Here is a 21,062-nt window from a genome sequence, read left to right on the forward strand (position 1 = left end):
TGATACTCCTTACTATTGGAAATGATCATAATGCTGTGCGGCCACTAGATGGCCTCATTATTATAGTATTGTAATACAGTTGTTGCAGACTGTTAATACCAGTAACACTAATAATGAACTATCATGGCTTATACCTTTGTGTTATTTATTAATGACTAACTAATAGTTAAGTATGCATTTTACATATGTTAGAAAATAGTGACTGAGAAAAAAAAACTGTGGATATAAAAACTCTCAGCACCTTTAACTGTGGTCTCCTGTTCACTGCATATATTTTCTTAAAATTCTCAAAAAACAGACACACAAAAAACAAACAATTTGAATGTTTGTTTACATTATTCTTATGGCAGCATAATTCGAGTCCTCAAGCTCTAATGGTGTCAATGCTGGATCCATGAGAAACACTGTGCTGGCTGTGCCACATAAACTAGATAAAGATAAGTCAAACTCTCCGTGTTCCATTGTTCCTCCATCAGTGTCTCACAGTTTCAAACCAAGACTAAAGGGTATTCACATTAATTGTAAAATGTGCATTAAACATTTCTTTTATACCTGCATACATGTATCATGGACATCAGACTATTAAACACACAACACTGTTCAAGTTGCTTTATTACACTGATGCAGGTCACATGCTTAGAGGTCAAAAAACAGGGTAACAGTAAACAACTCAGTATCACCTTTTTTTTACATACAAATTGTACAAACCTGAATTGTGTGTTTTGAAGGAAAACAAAGCTCATTTAAAGATATTTTTTATTGATATATTATGTTTTGCTATAAGTACAAATGGTTCCTCTTCATGTTAAATAATTAGCAGTAGTCTTTGGATAGTAGAGAAAACAGTCACAGTAGTTTGTAGCGAGAACAGCCACTTGTAAACAGTTGTGAACACTTTCAGACGACACCCGTTTTTAAATGTGACAATGCTTTTACCACCAACCCTGAAGGTTTATATTAGAGCTGTGAATCTTTCAGAATCTCCATGCAATTAGGGTTCCTTGGGTTATGATTATATTAAAAATCCATTTTTGGACTCAAAGCCGTTCTTGATTCAAAATTGCTGTTGTGTGCTTAGAAAAGTTCTGTCATGAATCTATTTCTTTGACACCGCTAGTTTATTGTGCACTCATTTAGTGCATGGTTTCAAGGTTCGCGTGGTGATGTTCGCGTCTCAACCATCAAGAACCTTTTCATTCATTTATTTACACGCTTCTCGCCGGCGGAGTGAATGACGTGAAGGAATGTAATCCGGCCTGTGAAGAGGAATTATGTTAACGATATTTCATTATTGCCTCTGCATATCAATAACTTGCTGGGCGTTTCATAGATGAGGAATGTTGCATGTGTGTGTGACTGTCAGAGTATTAATAACAAATGTAACAGAGACTAAATGAAGTCCTGAATCTATAGCTAAAACTAGAAATACCCTCATCAAAATACAGTTATAGATATATAACAAAATAATATGTGGTCACCACAACAAAGCATCTAGTAGGCTGGGCTGAAGAGTTCGTAGGTCGACCGTGATGCAATGATTGTGGGTCTCCCCACAATCATCCAGAGAGTCAAAAAAGTCCTCAACAGCAGATATTTCCACTGCACGGACTGCATTTGTGACTCCCAACACTAATCCTGTATTAGATTAGATTAGATTAGCTGGATCTGTATCAAAACAAGCCAAGTTCTCCTGTGGCATGAGCCAGCCTGGTGTGCTTTTAATCAGGGGATGCTTACCTGGGTCATCTTCAAGGCTCTCCCTACCCCTCTTGAATTCACCTGCCCACATTCATCATCCCCCTAATGTACTGTGAGTTTATCTGGAAGGAAACCACAGGTTGATCTCAGTCAGCCTGTGAAGTTGTCAGCCCAGCCTCGTATGTATTATTAGTGTCAGGGAGACGACGGGAGCACACACACACACAACGTCATGCACTTGAAAACTTGAAGAATGGTACAAACATGGCCGTAGTTTTGCTTTCGCCACTTTAAAGAAGATATCCAGTCTAAACAGAGGGAAACACTGTCACAAATGCATTTAGAACTACAGGAAATACAACATTCGGCAAACAGCACCGCTATCAGTGAATCAGGATTAAGTGATGGTGGCGATAGGAAAAGGCGTGGCTACATTTGATTGGAGTATGAGGTGGGACCTCCCACCTGGCTGTACTCAGACTCATGGCCGATGTTACCGTCGGTGTTGTAGCTCCCTGCCTGATCGAAGCCTCTCTGGTTGTAGGGCTGCTCGCTGAAGGTGCCGCCCTGTTTCTCAGTTGTCACGCCCGCTAACCTCGAAGCACCTTTATGCCAACCCGTCTCCTTGAAGACAAACCAGATGTTTCCTGCCCAAAGCACAAAGTTGAGGAATCCAAAAACCTGAAATGGAAGAGAAAAAAAAGAACACTTTGTGCCGTAGAAAGTTCCCAAACTTCTCTGAAACTAGGGGTTTGTATTATTTGGCTTCTCACACACATATTTCGTTGTTGGCCCTTGACGAACACATCTGTAACATCTGTTATAGGCTTTTTAAAGACGGATTTTCTGCCTACAACTCTAGCACTGTTCACATCCATCGTTAGCCATGCTGTGTTTGGAGGCTCCGATGACATTTATTTTTAATGTCATTCACCAGAGGAAGTAAATAAAACACAGCTCCATATACTCCTAATGAATCACAACAATTAAAATGTTAATATAGCACTAGATTAAATTTGTTTTTCAGCCTATAAAATGAGACAAGATCACTAAGTGTTGGAAAGGCCTTACTGACTCTTTTTCATGATGATATTTTTCTTTTCAAACTTGATGTGCCTGACCTACAACTCATTTTGCACAAATTATAGTTAAAACATATTTTGTGTTCCCACAAGCCAAACAGCAGCCTAGACAGGCGCCACCCTCACCTTCCTCTGATCCGTACGCAGGGTACTACAAAAGTATTCTTCTGTGGTTAAAGTTGAAGATGTTTCACCTATCAACCAAGAGGCTTCTTCAGTTCTGACTCACTGGTGGAACAAAGGTATTTAACCTCTTGAAGGCCTTGAGAGTAGTCACGTTGGACAATGCAGAGGGTTCACCCCTCTGACCCGGTTTCATGTTTGTCGAGTCAGGTGTGAAAGACGGTCCCGAGGGTCACCTGAGAGACTGGGTTTTGGACTTTACTATCGTTGTTCTGTGTGTTAGGCCGCCTCCTCTGTTGAGTGACGGTTTTCTCCAGGTCTTCACTGGTCAGAATACCAACAATCTCATCCTCAAAAGAGCGTCCCTTGTCCTTTTGATCTTATTTTTGTGAGCCATCAGTCCGTGAAGATAGCTCATTGCACCACCTACTGGCAACAGGGAGTACACCTTCGGTAACAAACATTATCCCACCACCTCCCTGCGCTGGACCCCCCTCACTCATCCTGCCCATGATTGATGATGAATTTTTCAGTCATTCAAGAGTTTCTCCGGGTGTTTGTTGAAGTTCCATTCCTTCATCCTCACTGTTTGCCGTTCACATCCTGTCAACTTACCACTGAGGTGTTGAGTCCCGACCAGCGCGATCCATGCACAGTGCCACACTTGTTGGTCTGGTCTTTGCAGGCGGGGATGAGGAGCTGCACCTCATCAGGATCAGTGGCCACTTTCACGTCAGACAGAGCCTTTGCCCAAGCCGATGAGCAGACCAGCCACATGAAGGAGAACACCACCGTCACGACGAAGTCCTGGTGGCACGGTCGAGGACGGACACACATGTGACAAACAAATACAGGAACGTTAGTTTGTCTCCACTCTTCAGTGAGGTTTTATTTGACAGTCGAGACAAGATGTCAAACTGCAGAACAAGGTCCCAGGTCGGAGGCGACTATACTCACAATGAGCGGGCCTCGGCTGTTTTCGCGGTATTTATTCAGAAAGAAGATGTAGACAACAGTGGCCGTGAGGGAATACAGGAAGGCAAAGACAGCAATGGTGACAAAGAACTCCGCAGAGGATGAATAGTCTCCAATAAGAGACACGCGCTCCCTCCTTATGCCCTCACACATGGGTGCTTCAAAGGACACCTGGTACAACCTGGCAAAGAAAGGGACACAGGAGACAAAAGTACATCCAGTAGAGAAAAGACTATGGAGACTATGGATGAAGCTTGCTCACCTGAAAGGATAAGTGAAGTCGATGCCGATGCTGAGGTTGCTGCTGGCCTTCTCCATGCAGTCCACACTGACCCGCAGCTGACCGCAGTAGCCTCCACATGTCGCAAAGGCAAAAATGGAAAAAAGCTGCATGTGCACAGAAAACAAAAGACAAATAGTCCCATTACTGTCCTGTACAACTGCTTTGAACTGCAGTGGTGACGACGTAACGCTTAATCCTCACATTAACCTCACATGCCCCCCGTCGTACATATAGAACTGTTTGATTCTACACATGTTGCTACGCTGTTTGTAAAAGCAAGCAAAATACCATGTAGAGCACAGGTGTCAAACTTGAGGGCCCGCGGGCCACATGCGGCCCTCCAGTCAATGTCTTGTGGCCCACCACTTATCATCATAGGTAAAATGAGTGTTCTGTATGTTTCTTAATGCAAAGATTCATTTTACGTCATAAATACATTTTTATTTAGAGTTATAGAGTGTTCCGTAGCTTATTAACACAAATATCATGATTGTTATTGCAATATGAGAATATGGTGATGTCATTTTCATGTCGCCCACCGTTACTGGACAGTTGCATTTTTTCACTTTACCGGCCCCCTACTGACCGGACTCAATGCTCAGTAGTGTAGCGCATTGTTAGCAACTGGTATTGCTAACAACGGCTAGCCCAAGATTCGTTTGCATTTCCGACTTCTCAACTAGAACGTGTTGAACATCGCGAATGGCGTCACTCCCAGGTCCAAATTACAATGTGAGGTCATCAGAACAACCACATAAGAACAACTCTGATAAGACACATGACATTTATCAGACTGTTGTAGAAACCAGTGCAGATCTGGAATCTGGGAGCCCATCGTGTGACATGGTTCTCATGTAATTGAACATGAAAGCAAAATAATGATTATATACTGATAAATGTCTGATTTCTAAACTATTTTTGATAACTGAAAAAAAAAGTGATTTTTTTTTAATAATTAAAATAAGTTCAGATGTTTTTTTAAAGGTGAATATTTTCTAACAAACATGAATCCATCAAACAAGAAAATAATCAACAGATCAATCGATTATGCAAAATAACTGAGTTGCAGCTTAATAACCACACTTAACCTTAACTGATCAGTACCTTATCCTCACCATCTTGCTCCTAACCAGTTTCAGGAACACACACACACACACACACCAGCATTTAACATGCTGTTTCTCTCTCTGCTCAGTTTTCCATGTAGAGCGACTCTTGCCTCAAGAGTCCTCACGACCATGATCACCATAATCAGAGCTGACGTCTGGTTAGCATCGGCCTGCCCTCTCCTACATTACAGCTGCAGCTGCATGTGCCGCCTGCCAGCAGCTGTGAGGAGCACGTCTCTATAGTTTGTGAGATTTTAAGCCTCGACTTTGTTACGTTACAATCTGCTTTCCCGCCTTTTAGGTTACCTGCGCCGTCCTGCTTGGCTTCACCTGTGTCTACTTGTCCCTTCCTTCCTAGGGTGTTTAATACAGTCGCCCTTTTTTCTTTGTTCTTCGTACACATACGGCCGTTTCCTCATCCTCACAGACAGGCAGGTTTTACTACATCTACAGTTTACTCTGCAGAGCAAGAGCCTGTTAGCGTAACTCTAAGTGAAGATGGCGGACACTGTGTTTACATTCTAAATATGAGGTCCCCGGCCCCCTATGGGTGAGTCTAAAACGTGCAGAACTAGCAGTGTAGTTTCCAGCCTTGGACCATGAAATGTCCTCCAATGACACAAAATGATGCAATTTGCATCATTTCACAAAACAAAGAAAGAAGATATTTCTCGACTCGAGAAAACTGAGGGAAGGAAGCGCAATTATTAAAAAAATAATACCGCGAGTCCACTTGCACTGGACACTCCTCTTGTGCTGTCATGGCGAACCAAAGTGTGCACTGTGCATTCTCGCGTGAAGAGAGCACATCCACCTCTGATTTTATCCAACAACACCTGAGCAAGAGTGGGATTCCACTTCCTCCTCGAGACGTAAGATCTGCTGTGCGGTTTGTCTGTTTGCCCCGAGTGACAGCAGGTCTCCAACAGCTGAGCCGGTCCAACACCTCCCTGATGGTTTACGGCAGGGGTGAAGTGCGGTGACACTTTCAGCACCACGGACAGCGCCAGGTAGTTTCTGTGCCATCTTCCTCCCACGGCCTGATGCTCGTCACTGTGAATACTGTGATAGCGACGTGAGCCCATGACCTCAAAACATCTGTTCCTACCTGAAAGACATTATGAGATGGTTTGTGCCTCCTCGTTGTGAAACCGTCCATCATATCCACGTGTAAGTGAGCGTATGCAAGTGAGTCAAAGCACCATTTTTGTCTCATCACAGAACTAACACGTCTACAGCATGCACACAACCACAGATTTCAGCAGATGTGACAATAAATCCATAGTTCTCGTGTGTGTACTATTAGCATCCAATCACAATTGACCCTGCCTTCCGCCCTGTGCCAGCTGGGATTGGCACCAGCAGGAGCTCAGCTGAGGAGGCCGTCGCGAACATGAGAGGAGGACAAATTGTGTTCATGCAGCTCAGGAATGTGGACACACACGTCCCCAAACCACCTCTGATGAACGCTTTAAGAACATGCGACACGGTGCATGACCTCTGGGTTTTACGTTTACACACACAAGTCCAACATGCAGATTCATTGAGTTAATTGGACATTCTAAATTGACCGTAGGTGTGAACGTGAGAGACAACAGTTCTTCTCTGTGATGAACTAGCAATCTGTCCACAATGGACGCGTCCACACACACTTGAACTACACTAGAGGACAATTATCACAAAGAAGACTCAGATAAACATTCTCTCTCTCCCTCCCTCCCTCCGGCAGCTGCCTCTTCCCCCTGTGATTTCAGCTCAGGGTTCTCGGCTCCTCCCATTTCTGGCTCAGGCCTTTGAACAGGAAAGCGTGGCATTGTGGAAGAAGGGTGGGTGCTGTGTGTTTATCTGTCTCTCCCAGCTGGGCTCCTGTAGAGATGTAGAGAAGGAGAGAGGAAGAGAAAGAGAGCGCCAGAGTACAGGAACGTTCTGAAACATCTTCGTAACATCGTACGTAACATCGCCATCGTGGTCCGCTCAAATTCCCCCGCCTCATTCAGACATGTTTCGTTTTTTATCTTCGTTTTTTTTATCTTCGTTATCCTTGAAGTGTTTTTTTATCCTCTCAGCCTCACATCACTGATCTGACAAGTCCCCTCAGATACCTGCTTGCATCTTCCTCCTTTCATCTGTTGGTATGTGTGTGTGCGTATTCCCCACTGTAATTGTTATAGTAAATACTGTGTTTGTATTTTGTTGAGTTTTCCAACAGAGCAGGACAACACTGAGGTCCTACGAGCTGATACGACGGAGTTCAGTGCATAAAAAAATGCATGTATTACAGTATTTGCATCATGCGCTCAATCAACCGCACAGTCTTACTGCCTTTTCTCTCTCGCACACACACACACACACACACACACATGCAGTGAAGACTTTGGGCACGTCTTAAAGGACAGTTTCTGCATGAGTTGAGAGGAGGGAACCACGCAGCTGAATACGATATGCCAACCAGGGCAAGAACTGTGGAAAGGAAGAGAGACTCCTGCAGACATCGACTCTGTACTTGCCTCATCCATGTGCAGACGGCTCGCACGACCTCGTGTTTGTCAAGCAGGTGAAAACGCAGACGTGACACTGACGCACGTTTGTTACGTCAGGGTTTGTAGCGAGACGTTAGAAGCGTTTTCCTAAAAAAAAAAAGAAACTCAAGTTTTCAAAGTACGGCGTTACGACATAACACATTGTGAACTGAACTCGCAAGGTTAACAGAGCAACGCCCGCTTCTGCTGTCCCGCAGTCTCCCCGTAGTCCCAGCTGGCAGCCAGACATGCGTCACTCAGTGCTGACTGTGTGTGTCAGCAGCAGCTCATGGAATATGAATAAATAAATACATCGGAATGTGCCAGGTGATCGGTGGATCAGAGTGTTAATGGATGTGTCACAAGACATTGTGCAATCAAGCTTGCACAGTCACACATGCGGTCGTTCATCTTCCTCTCACACACACACACACGCCCAGCTATTCTTGCGAGGACACTTCATTGACTACCATTCCTTTGGACAGCCGAAATAAAGCCTTATACCTAACCTCAACCAGAGCCAGTTAATGCTTAACCATAACCTTAACCTAACCACAGTTAAAATCTTAGTCCTAAACGAAGTCCAGTTCCTCAGAAATGAGGCTCTGGCTCATTAGGACCAGGTTTTAGTCTCCATGAGGACTACTGGTCCTCACAAGGTGGGTGTTTAGGACAGTCTGAAAGAGGTAACAAATATAAGAACACACAACATGACCAAGTGTTATCTTCATCACACAGATGATGCCTTGCATCATCTGCTTGTCCTCACACACACACACACACACACTCTGTAACTCACCTCACTTACACCTGCCCCCTCTGACGTCTCAGCTCCCCTCACATGTCAGGAAACCCTGCTGCTGGAGGGTTCTCTGCATATGTGATGGTAAAAAGTGAGAGAGACGAGCTCACACACACACACACACTCACACACACACTCTAAACACCCTCTGTGTCTAATTTCTCTAAACTCCCATCAAAGAAAAGCACTTATCTCTGTTTTCCCTGTGGGCGTCTCTGCACTGTGTGACCAACATCTGCAAACATCTGCAAACATCACCCCCACACTCCTGTTCCAGTTCCCACTCCAGTTCTTCCTGTACGTCCCAGTTTTATATCGTTTCTCTTGGAGTAATAGGAGTTCTTGGACAGTCAGAAATAGGGCGGGGCAAAATATGGCTACTATATCTATAGCCTTTAAAACTTTTCCTGGTTTTAAAGGCTGATAATCATCGTATGTGTCATACATGTGTGAAATACACTGAATATGATATGATGTAAATATTCTATATTTATATTGATTCAAAATATACAAGGAATCGACTAAATTTAATTTTAAATGCATCATTTTAAGCTTAGATATTTGTGTTGTAGCATATTTATAGTCATTATTTTGCACATGAGTTCACATTGTTCATTTCACGTTAAACAGCCAAAGAAATACAGCAGCTATTATCTGAGATGAAAGGTAATAAGTGTATTTACCGTGTATTGTCACTCCAGACAAACGACCTGTGTGCAGATTTATGTCCACATACTGTACATGCATTGCATATAGACTAAAGACATCTAGATATTATTTATAAGCCATATTATATTGCCCAGCTTTACAGAAATAGTGATTTATATTGTGATACATATACAAAAAAAAGAGTATACCATGATAAAATAAATGCCCCATATCATCAAGCCCTAGTGGCAAAACGAGCTGCAGATTGGGACATAAATTCCATTTAGCCATTTAGCAGGGCTGTGCACACAGAGGCCAGATGAGGGTATAATATCTGAATATTGGATGAATAACATAATTTTTTAGACATTTTACAGAAACTTGCTGAGAAGATTTAACATCTATTTAACATCTATCATAATTCCTGACATTTTATGGAGCAAATCATTATTATGTTAATCAAAAAGAATTAACAGATTGTTCAATTACATATAGTATTAATAATAATTGTCGGTTGCAGTCACACAAAGAGGGGAATAAAATGGTTGAATGCAACTAAAATGAACTCAATATTAAATGTTTCTACAATTTAAAGCAATACATATTTTTATTTCATTTTTCTTTTTATCAAATATTTATGATTAGGTGCCCTTTTTTCCCACCTCAGTCCCTGGCCCCTCGAATGTCTGTGCACGCCACTGCCAACTAGTCAGACTGAAAGCGTTGATTTTGTGGAACAAACATTAAAAACAATATATGTGAGGAACTTTACATTCCAATCAGCAAAAACATGGATTCAGAGCCACAGCAGCGCATTGTGTAATATCAATATCAATAAAGTTCAAACTCACCCACTCCAACACACGGATAAATCCCAGAGGTAATTTCAGCACCTGAAGCTGCAAGAGACGCAGAGGAAGAGCAAATCTTTCACATCAATTAACGACGCACGGGGCAATTTAAGCACATCCTCACCGCGTCTCACGTGTCTGAGTCCAAACTGCTTCTCTTTCCGTTTATTGATTGAATTCTTCACGCACCTGATTCGCGCCGCTCTCCATTTCAGCGACACACTCGGAATATTCCGTCTCTCTTTTGGTTTCTCCGCTTGTTTGAAAAAGGATTGTCAACACAATCCAAAATGAAGCCACCGCCGCGCGTAATGTTCAGGAGGCTCGCGGCGCGGATTCCGACACTCACCGGAAAAAGCCGAGTCCTCTCAGTGTTGGTGTTTTTGTTTTTTTTTTTCTTCTTCGGGACAGAATTTACCATAGAGACAGGCTGGGGTTGGTTTGTGCAGAGAGGAGCGATGTTTTCGTGATTATACACTTGAAAGAAACACGACATTAGAGTGTTTTAAAGCAAATCAATACATAACAAAACCATATTAAGTTGCAAAAGATTCCATTTAAAGCCTAGATCCTATAGATCTTATGTCTGTCAGAGACGTGATGTTTAGGATGACAATGAAATAAAAGAAATGTTTTTATTCTGACATGTTATTGAAATAAAATGCTTGTTCTAAAGGCATTAGAAGACACGTTTTGCTGCTCTTTAGTGGCATCAATGTTCTCATTTTTGTCTGAGCAAATAAAAGATATTCATCTTCTATGGCACTTTAGCTGTGCACACAACTGCACACCTGCGTTCAATTGTTTTTATTTCTTATTCCTTGTGTATCTGTGGCGTTTTTTAAATGTACTATAATATCGTGTGCTTTATTCTAAGCTTATTGTATAACTGTCTATATATTCGTTAATGTATAATTTTATTGAATATTTTAATTTCCTTATATGTTTATAATATTTATATCATATATATGTATATATACGTATATATATATATACATATATCTATATACATATATGTATATATATATACATATACATATATAAATATATATATTGTCACTTATATATATAAGTGACAATATATGTATATATTTGTGTATACATATATAGTCACTTATATATGTATATATAGTCACATATATATGTATATATATACATATATATGTGACTATATATACATATATGTATATATAGTCACATATATATACATATATATATATACATATATATGTGACTATATATACATATATGTATATATAGTCACATATATATACATATATATGTATATATAGTCACATATATATGTATATATATATACATGTATAAGTGACTATATACTGTATGTATATACATATATTGTCACTTATATATACATATATACATATATACATACATATATACATATATATATACACATATACATACATTGTCACTTATATATATATATACATATATATATAAGTGACTATATATACATACATATATATATGACATATGTGACAATCAGGCTAAATCTCACTGCAGGCCAGATGATAGAGAGCAAGACTCTCTTCCTTGGCTGATGACAATTTCTCTAAAGCTGAGTGCAAACTGCTCTGATCTGACAGTGTGGCTAATTTTACAGCATCCCCCCGTGTCTCACTGCCTCCTCTCTGTCTCACTCACACGCACACACACAGCCTGAAGGCCTCTGCCCATGCAATTAGCGAATCATTAAATCTGATAGGCTAATATTTTCACCGTAACACATCAGACAGACTCTGAGCAAGGATCTTTTCTCTCAGACATGATGGAGAGCGGTGGTTGAACTGCCTGTATCACAGTGGTTCCCAACGACTGGGTCCTGACCCATAGCGGGGTCACAGGAAATTTCTTTTGGGGTCCCCAAACAAGAGATTTATATGAATAGGATTTAAATAGTATGCATAAAATGAAGAAGTTTTGCTCTGTGGGTCACGATAGTTCACCATCTTTAAAAAGTGGGTCAACATGTATAAGCTCTGTTGTTCATCACCGTACAGTGGGAGAGAAACAGCAAACCCCAGGGTGAATGCAGGCTGTTGGGGGGGGTTGTGGTGGGGCTGGGTCTGTGGTCGGGATCCAGCGTCCGACTGTGGATGTAATGGAGAAGAGACAGGTACGTGTTCAGATGGTGTTTTTTCAACCTCCCTTCTCTATTTCCCTATTTCCTGTTTCTTTCTGATTTTGGTGACATTTTAAACGTTTGTTTCTTTTCTCTTGTTTCTGCTCCACAATTCCACATGTTAAAAATTGTCTTATGTTTCTCTCTGTTTTGTAATTCTGATGTTTGGATTGTTTTTTCCTCTGTTTTTTCCTCTTTCCATCTGACTAATATACGGTATTTCTGATCACATGACTTTGGTTCCCAGTTTATAAGGTGTTGTCAGATGTTGTCGAACCAACTAAATACTTACTGAATATTGTTTACAAATAATTTCATATGTTCTGTTATTTTGTTTGCATCTAAAGCGCGTGCAGTTGCTCCTGTGAATGACACGTGTTATACAAATAAAGCTGAGATGGAACAAAAAGAACACAAATGATGCACATTTGGTTAAAGTAGTAGCAAAAATGTGTGACATTTCTGCTGCAGTTACATGTGACGGCTGAATTGGAGGAATTCCTACATTTCACACAACAAAAGGCAAGCGTTGGAAATGTTTCTGGGTGAAATGGAATTAGCGCTGGGCTCATTCGGCACCAGTGAGATAGCGCACATAATCGGGATTAACTTCAGCGTGATGGGGAGACGGGGAGGAGAAGGGAGCGTCATGGTGGGAGATAATTCACCCTCAAAGTCACTCGCTGCAGTTTCACATAGCAACACTGGAGGAGCTGTTTGTCTACAGCACAAGAAGAGATAGTAATGTAGTAGTAATGGTGGATGATTTTGTCTATATGAAAATGATAAAGGAAATATTACAATCTACAATAAGAAATGAGGTTGTCTTAGACTTACATCAATAATGCATCCACTCTTACTTTCCTCTCTTTAGCAAGGGAGTAAACTCAGGAATCTAGTATAATGAAACACAAACAATAAGTATTTCTTCAAACAATATGTAGTATCAACCAAATGACTCATTAAATGAGTGAACGGCCATACAACTCACAGCCAGTGTCCCTTTGTTCTCGTGGATAGTTTGGAGGGAAAATAGGGGGGTCAAAGGGCGGAAGGGGCGGGTTATATAGGATTAGGGGTGTGGTCCAGGTAGGTGTGGCAGTGATGAGGCAGGTGAGGTGGAGACTTGGGATTTTAACATACATGACCACACACGGGCACCGAGATGGAGGGAGGTGCTGGTCCTCCGGACGTGAAGAGGACCTCCTTTCATCTATTCTTTTCGGGAGTCTGTTTCCACCTTTGAGACATTCTGTGAGACAAAGCTAAACAAAGCTGGACAGTTAGCCTGGTCCAGAGCAGACATGTTCACCAGCACTAGTTACTATAGTCACTGGGCAGCAATTCATTTAAGCCACAATGATGGAACAGAATTCCCACTTAAATGAGCCAGACTTATCGGAATAAGACTTGGAATAACCCACAGGAACTCCTGTGTCTCTGTTTATACTTTAGTTATAACAGCAAAATGAACATGTTCTTAAGAGACTTATGTTGGCTAAGATTTTATCAGGGGACTTTTGTTAAATGGCTAAAATCTGTCTCTCGCTCACTGACAGTGTGCGGTAACCATGGTTGGTGTTACTGGGCTGTAGATTTGTTCCCCTGCTCTGCTGAAAGTGACAAAAAGGGTTTTCTTCACACGCCGAGAACGCGTTCACGATCAGCAGACGACAGACTACTGTCCACTGCTTCAAATAAAAAATACTCCAAGTCTATACACATGTACTGTATATACTATACTGTATATCCTTTATCTAACCAGGTAAACCTGGCCAATCACAAACTCAGTAATAAAAGGCAAAGCACAGTGGTACACAGCGTCTAACTTTAGATACTGATCATCAAAACACCACAATCCCGCAGTTACTGATATCAAGTACTTCCATGTCCTGAGAGAGAAATTGAAATTTTCCCTAAAACAAAATTGACCTTCTACATTCTTGAGTGTAAAAGGAGCGAAGGAAAAGAGGAATAAAGTGGTAACAGAGAGACGATAACAGACTTGTGCAATGTGTTGCTAGGCAACTAATCCAGCAGGCAAAGGCTAACGGAGGCTGAAACAATGACAGCCAATTATCTGCCGCGTGTCCTGTGGCGAGTGCGTTTTCCTCACATTAAACAGAGTTCACTGAATCGAACTCACACTCGACAACAAACAAAATGTTCACACGTTCACCTGCAGCGGCTCAGAGCTCACACACATAATGTTCCGTGAGATAAATGAAGTGATGCCATTGATTAGTTTCATAACAAACGTCACCTGTGAGGTTACAGTGTCTGAGACGCACTACAACAGATGTCCTTGTTTGTGTAATTGTGTAATGTAGAGCTCTAGCTCCCTCTGTAGGCACAAAAGAGTTTCAACTGTTGTTCAGATGTCGTCTCGCTTCAATCACAATACACTGAAGGACTATTACAAACTCATCTGAGGCTGATTTGTTACACAGTGAACATTATAATTTATACTAAACTCATCACTGAACACTGGAATCTGAACGTGGCCGTGCAATATGAGCGTCAGAGAGTGGACTCACAAATATGATGCTTTCTGTTGTTGTTGATGGAGGTGTGAGCTGTCAAACCTGATCTGTAATGAATGGGCATCGATTTAGATTTGAACCGTTTGGCTCAGAATGCATTCACACACTTCCAGTGTGTGGAATGACTGTAGTGTAGTCGTGTAAAGCAAAGTTGAGAGGTCAGAAAAGCGCTGAATAAATACAGACCATTTACCATTTAATATTCAAGCTGCCATTTTCATAAAAAAACAGATTCATACAATCAAGAGCAATGTGGTCACATTCTAAATCAAACACTATTATTATCTCGTGCTGGTCTTTTATTACTGCTCCATGTCATTGTCATTCTGCAGCGTTTTCATTGCCAGGCCCCACAGAGTCACACTGGAGATAAACTGACCATCACTGGACCTGTAGGACTGACCACTGTTAGGCCTGTTGGAGGATGAACTACAGTGATTGTCTGTGGGAGGCAGGTAGGACCTCCCCGCCACACCTCTACCCATCTCCACTGACATACTCCCATTCTCCACGTACGGCCCATACACGGCCTCCTGACACAGCTGCTGTTTGGTCAGCTTGGTGGGGTCACTTTTCTCCTGGTGGTTGGAGGAGAGGAGATGATGTGGGACCAGGGAGCGGAGCTCTGGGAGGGAGGTCGGGGGAGAGGCCGGGCTGAGGTGCATAGTGGGAGAAGGTGAAGGTGTGGGTGGTGACTGTGAGGGTTTGTCCAGTCCTGAGTGGGGCATTGTACTGGGGAATTGCTGCCCACTGGTGGAGGCAGAAGATTTACTGTGGCTGACAGCTTTAGAGAACGCCACTGCTCCGTCTGAGCGACGCATCTGCTCTTCCGTGTTGGCAGTCGGGCTGTCGGCCAGCGCTCCCTTGCAGTGCCTGGTGCTGTGTTTCCTCAACATGGCTGAGCGGCTGAAGGTCCGACCGCAGGCGTTACAGATGTACGGTTTCTCGCCGGTGTGCGTGCGTATGTGACGTTGCAGGTCACCTGAGCCTGCGAAGCACTTTCCTGCGTTGAAAGAAACGAAGCGAGTAAAAAGACATTCAATTTCAATTTTAAAAAAAAGAAGAAAAAAAAAAAGGCATCAAGGCAATCAGAGCAGAACAAATTCTTGTTTTTGTTAGTATAAAACCATCTCAATTCTCCACTATAACTCCATAATATTATAACTGTCTATATGTAGGGTCTCATTAGTGTATGTGCAGGAACAAAACACTTCCTTCTACATGTGATCCATATAAATCAGCATGTTGAGCTTTGAGGAGCAGTTTCAAGATGCATTCAAGAAACCTCGTAACCTTGATCACTTGAGGCTGCTGCCTCCTTGTGGTAACAGAAGTGCCACACATTAGGTAGTTATTGGAGTGGATACATTTGCTTTTTGTTTGTATCTTTTAAATATATTAAAAATATTTTTATAATCAAGTGAATAATTGAATAACTGAATACTCATGACCGTCCCCCTTTTTTTACGAAGGGTTTAAACCTACTGGAACTTACAGTGGATTGTTTTGAAAGAGACTTTTATATATTACTAAATTTTTAAACATTTTCTTTAGTAGAATCTGCAAAATCGAAAACATAAAAATACTTTCATAATGAAGAAAGACTTACCACATGTGGCACAGATGTGTGGTTTATCTCCGGTGTGTCGAGTCTTGTGCTTCAGAAGCTTTCTGTGCGTGTTGAAGGATTTTCCACACTGGTCACAGGTGAACGTCTTGTCTGTAGCGTGAGTCCTCTTGTGTTCCTTCAGATTGCTTAAATTGTTAAATCCTGAGCAATAAACGTGCGAGTAAAAGAGAAAAAAAGAAAAAAAGAAAAAGTGTCACACTTTTTGCCATGGATACCAGTAAATTGTATAGTCTTGTATGAATCTGAAAACTTGCTTCTTAGCTTCTCTCTTGCAAAATGAATACATTTATGCAGACAATAATAACAATAATGTATCTATTTGCATCACAATCACTCTCACCAATGTCATGTAATAGTCTGGCTGAATTATTTTCCATTGAAAGAATTCTGCATTAAAACCTGCTGTTAGTAGATGTCTCTTGTCCCTGGTTTCCTCTGAAATATGTTGTTTCATGAGTAAATAGTTCCCACCCTTTAGGGCCCGGTAATGAGGCTCGTACTGCGATGCACTAGCCCTAATGTAGTCTCTCTTTACAAATTATTAATCCATGCGATTAATTACTTATGGATCATTTAGTACACGATGATCCAATAATAGCTGAACTGGAATATAATTTAATCAAATCATGAAAGAAACAGACGTGGTGGTGAAAGTAGTCACATACCTCGACCACATATATCACACAGATGTGGCCTCTCTCCGGTGTGCACAACTTTGTGACGGTGAACGTCTCCTGATGCTGTAAAACTGAACATCACAGGTGAATATTAGGATAAAAATGCACTTGAAATGAGTCTGTTCAGGTTAATGTATTAGTGTAACTGAAATCCTTATACTGCCCAGCTTTTAAAGCGTTCAGTGTAAACACACAGTGAAAAAGGAGTATTAAGGACAACTGAAATAAGGATTAAAAAGGAGATACTTAACCTTTTACCACATAACTCGCAGATGTACGGTTTCTCTCCAGAGTGTCGCCGCAAATGAGTCTGTAAATTTCCAGCCTGTAAAACAAACAAAACAAATCATTTGTACATGTTAAAATCGTCTGACCACATAACAACAACTGTCGGAAATCAGAAAAAACTACACCAGACTGTACCTGTGAGAAGTTTCTTCCACAAACGTTACACTGAAAGGGCTTCTCACCTGCGACGACAAACACATGATTCAAGGCTTCTAAATGGTTAGTTCTGAGCAGGACATTTCAGACTTCACGAGAAACTCAACTGCAGAACTCCTGGGAAGTCAAAGGGAATGACAAAAGTTGCTCATTAACCCCGCCCACTTCAAATTTCTGAATAAGCTGAATAAGAACAAGCTGCAAAAAACTCCCAAATGAGAGCTGCAACAATTTAATGACGTCATTATTTTCCCTACAGGCCTTTCTGCAGTTCCATTAGGAACTCGGAATTTCTGAGGTAACGGGTCGTCCCTGTACCCAGCGCAACCTCACGTACCGCCGAGTTAGAATTCCAAGATGGCTGCCACATACAAAACTATTTTAATTGACTTGAAAAAATTCTAATATACTTTTTAATCTTAATTAATTGTTTTGGTCAGAGTACAATCCCGTGAATGTACGAATGATTTTGTATTGTGAGATTTTTATATCGGCCAGCCTTTTGAACCACCATGTTTTTACAATAGCCCGCAACAGACAAGCTAAACATCTGGATGCTAACAGAAGGCTACATCGGTGAGATGAGGGACATTCAGCTGCACCTTTACCAGAAAATGTTGCTAAATTGTAACCTGCTTTAATAGTAGTAGTAGTAGTAGTAGTCATCAGTAATAGTATCATAGTATTAGAACAAACTTTAGCTTCAACCAACGTCATTTTCTGATGTTGTGCTGGTACTTTTTACTGACATTTTCCTGTACTCCGTATACCACTGAAACTAAGTGTGTAAATATTAATACACAATCATAGTAATGATTGAACACCATTACCATGTTTAATAAATGTGTTATTGTAAACCATGAGTGCTTATTGGGTGATTATAAACCGTAAATACCAGTATGTGAGCGCTTGTGTAGCTCCAGGTTGCTCGGGTGCTTGAAAATCTTCCCACACACATCACAAGAGTATTGTTTGTGTCCTGTGTGTGGCTGTGGCTTCAGACTTTGCTCTTCCTTGGACACAGGTGGAGGACTGGGACGTTGCGGAGCCGTGTCAGTCTCTGGAACTTTCTCCTCCTCTGCGGCAGCGCTTTTAACCGGAGCCTCTGAGGTTTCAGTCTGGACTACAGCCTCCTCCCGGTGACTCTCTCTGGGACAGCTAAGGACGGGTTCGCTCACAGACTCAGCACACATCTCCTCCAGGGCTTTCTGAGACCTGAGGTAGTTGTATTTTTTCAGGTAAACAGCCTTCTTTGGGCGGACTGGCCTGTTGAGCATGGAATCCGCTGAGTCAGAGTTGATGGTGTTCAGATTTTCTGATGGCATTAAAGAGGAGACAGGGTTCTTTTCCACGGCCGCAGACGCACTGGGTGGATGAGGCTGAACTACAGGTGCGTTGTTAAGTCCCTGGCTGACCCCAAGCTGACACTGCTGCTCTTCCACCACCACCAAAGGACCTGGGCATTGGTTTGAGGACGCACTATTAGTCTCAAGTGCAGTCTGTTTGAAGTACTGTTTGCTGTAGAAGTTCCGGAGTTTGTAGCCATGGATTAACTGTTTTTCTGCAGGCGCCTGAATGTTGCTCGCCGTGTCACAGCTGGAGCTGCTGGTCGACAGAGAAAATGGCGCCCTCTTGGTGTGGTCCGTGTCACTGCTGGGACCGTGCCGCTGGGATTCAGGGGGACAGTGGAGGTCAACGTCGTGAGGAAGACTGCTCCCCAAGAGGCAGTCGTGCTCAGTGCCCAGCATGCCTGGGAGAGTAAACGGTTGTATTTCCACTGGTGGAGGACAAGGCTTGAGGAAAGAGTTACACATGTTCTGCACGTTTGGGACCTGCAAACACTGGGCGATATCCAGGAGCGCTTGTACATTATCCTGGTTGATATCAAGGTGGGAGGTGTACATGTAGTCCAATATCTGGCCAATGCCACTGACATCCTGGATAACCAAGTTGAACACCTCATTCTTCTGACTGGGGGAATTTTGGAAGAGAGTCCTGGAAAATAATAATAATAATAATAATAATAATAATAAATAATAAAATCTACATTTTCATCAATCAATATAAGCAGTCAGGTAATACATATGAACTAACACATTTCTTTTCAGATAAATTAAAGTGAAGTTTCATATAATTTCTTTGTAAAGAAATTGAAAATGTCCATCACCAAAAGTAAAATTACTGCTTAGGAAAGAGATAATAATCGAAAAGCATTGTGCTGCCACTGTACCGAATTGTCCATATGTGCACTGCAATGTGAAAGTGATTATTTTCAACACTAAGGGGTCTACACTATTTTTCAACCTGCACACACAAAATCAGCAAATTTACTTCATAGCACACACAGTTGCTGATCAACTTCTGCCTCCATCAGCAAGTTCACATGTGTTATTTGTTTTAATTTTAGTATTTATTCACATTTACCTGAGCAACAGAAACTTACTAAAAGAAGCAACAGCAGACCATAGCTTCCATATCCTCCCATATCCTTGTGAGGACTTTGGTGCAGGAGAAGGAGCTGTATACATACTTTCACCTATAATAATAATAAAGGGTGAGGCTTTTGTTTTATTAAATGCCTAAAATATGTTATGTGTAAATGTTTTATGGTCGGAACTCGGAAATTCCGAGTTTTTGAACTCCTCGAACTCCAACTTGGAAATTTGGAGCAACCTCCCAAACCCCAAGTTCAGGATTCCAAGTTGTACACATAATACTGTTTAATTTTTAACCATTGACGTGTTGCTGCACCGTTTTTGTGAGTGATATTAACAACTGGTATTGCTAACCATCTTCCAGCGTAGTGAACATTAGGGGTGACATCAGTCCCAGTTAGTGCTTAATATGAGTCAGTACCACATAGTAACACAGTACAAAAACCTTAACTATTTCTTCAATTAAAAAGAAAAGAGTAGTAGTAGACAGTACACCACCTGAAGTAGGAGCTGAAAGCAGCCAGGACATTTTTGTGGGCTTTGAAGCAGACCCCTTTGACCACCAGCATGCAGTCACACAGCAGACCCTGGATCCTCTGCTCCTGGAGCTGCTGCAGCAGGTACGAGCTGTGGCTGGACAGACTGTCCATAGTCACTGTGTTGATACTGAAACTGCTGCTGCTGATGCACTCTGCTCCAATTCCCCCATCAAACTGTTGGTCAATGACATACAAACACACAAATAAATCCTGCTCATTAGCTAGTTAAAATACACGAGGAGTAACGCGTGCTGGCAACCTTAAACCTTTAGAATGTTGATATTCACAAGTCAAATTAAACAACCTGACCATAACAACATAATGAGACCTCCCATGCAAAAATTGGACAGCACTTACAAACAAGCTATGCTAATGAGCCACAGCGAGACGAGGTGTGTGTGTCGCGTTAAAGATAGACACTCTAAACCGAAATACAAGTCCTTGCGTTTGGTAAATTGAGTAACGTCAGTGAAGACACGTCCAGACCTACTTTAAAGATTTCCACCTCTTGTTGGGCTGATGGGTCACTTTTTTTGAGTACAAGAACGTTGCGTCACTTCC

The 21,062-nt window shown here is 41.7% G+C and overlaps 2 protein-coding genes across 4 annotated transcripts; both read right to left on the reverse strand.

The window, feature by feature from the left end:
* Positions 1-594: 594 nt before the first annotated feature.
* On the reverse strand, positions 595-10,476 carry synpra (synaptoporin a). The gene is made up of 6 exons (XM_044023359.1): positions 10,280-10,476; positions 10,091-10,138; positions 4,141-4,265; positions 3,861-4,059; positions 3,519-3,710; positions 595-2,379 (listed from the first exon to the last, which is right to left on the reverse strand). Exons 1-6 carry the CDS (start codon positions 10,298-10,300, stop codon positions 2,128-2,130), a joined length of 837 nt encoding a protein of 278 aa, XP_043879294.1. The 5' UTR covers positions 10,301-10,476; the 3' UTR covers positions 595-2,127.
* Positions 10,477-14,959: 4,483 nt separating this feature from the next.
* zbtb49 (zinc finger and BTB domain containing 49) lies at positions 14,960-21,049 on the reverse strand. 3 transcript variants are annotated; one of them, XM_044024607.1, is made up of 8 exons: positions 20,988-21,049; positions 20,461-20,675; positions 18,423-19,522; positions 17,507-17,553; positions 17,335-17,408; positions 17,072-17,154; positions 16,386-16,547; positions 14,960-15,779 (listed from the first exon to the last, which is right to left on the reverse strand). In XM_044024607.1, exons 2-8 carry the CDS (start codon positions 20,610-20,612, stop codon positions 15,079-15,081), a joined length of 2,319 nt encoding a protein of 772 aa, XP_043880542.1. In that variant the 5' UTR covers positions 20,613-20,675; positions 20,988-21,049; the 3' UTR covers positions 14,960-15,078. The 3 variants fall into 3 exon arrangements, with proteins under 3 accessions (XP_043880542.1, XP_043880541.1, XP_043880540.1); XM_044024606.1 differs by having other exon boundaries at positions 20,992-21,047; XM_044024605.1 differs by having other exon boundaries at positions 20,859-21,037.
* Positions 21,050-21,062: the final 13 nt, after the last annotated feature.

The sequence above is a fragment of the Solea senegalensis genome, linkage group LG4, assembly GCF_019176455.1.
Source record: "Solea senegalensis isolate Sse05_10M linkage group LG4, IFAPA_SoseM_1, whole genome shotgun sequence".
NCBI lineage: Eukaryota > Metazoa > Chordata > Actinopteri > Pleuronectiformes > Soleidae > Solea > Solea senegalensis.

What these genes read in the sequence shown, in the direction of transcription:
- synpra (XM_044023359.1), bottom strand. Translation starts at nt 10,300, where the DNA reads ATGGAGAGCGGCGCGAATCAG. An exon ending in TGGAGAGCGGCGCGAATCAG is followed by an intron (nt 10,139 to 10,279) that starts GTGCGTGAAGAA and finishes CGTCTCTTGCAG; the next exon opens with CTTCAGGTGCTGAAATTACC. An exon ending in CGGGACTCAACACCTCAGTG is followed by an intron (nt 2,380 to 3,518) that starts GTAAGTTGACAG and finishes CTTCCATTTCAG; the next exon opens with GTTTTTGGATTCCTCAACTT.
- zbtb49 (XM_044024607.1), bottom strand. Translation starts at nt 20,612, where the DNA reads ATGGACAGTCTGTCCAGCCACAGCTCGTACCTGCTGCAGCAGCTCCAG. An exon ending in GTGGAAGAAACTTCTCACAG is followed by an intron (nt 17,409 to 17,506) that starts GTACAGTCTGGT and finishes TTTGTTTTACAG; the next exon opens with GCTGGAAATTTACAGACTCA. An exon ending in ACACATCTGTGCCACATGTG is followed by an intron (nt 15,780 to 16,385) that starts GTAAGTCTTTCT and finishes CTTTCAACGCAG; the next exon opens with GAAAGTGCTTCGCAGGCTCA.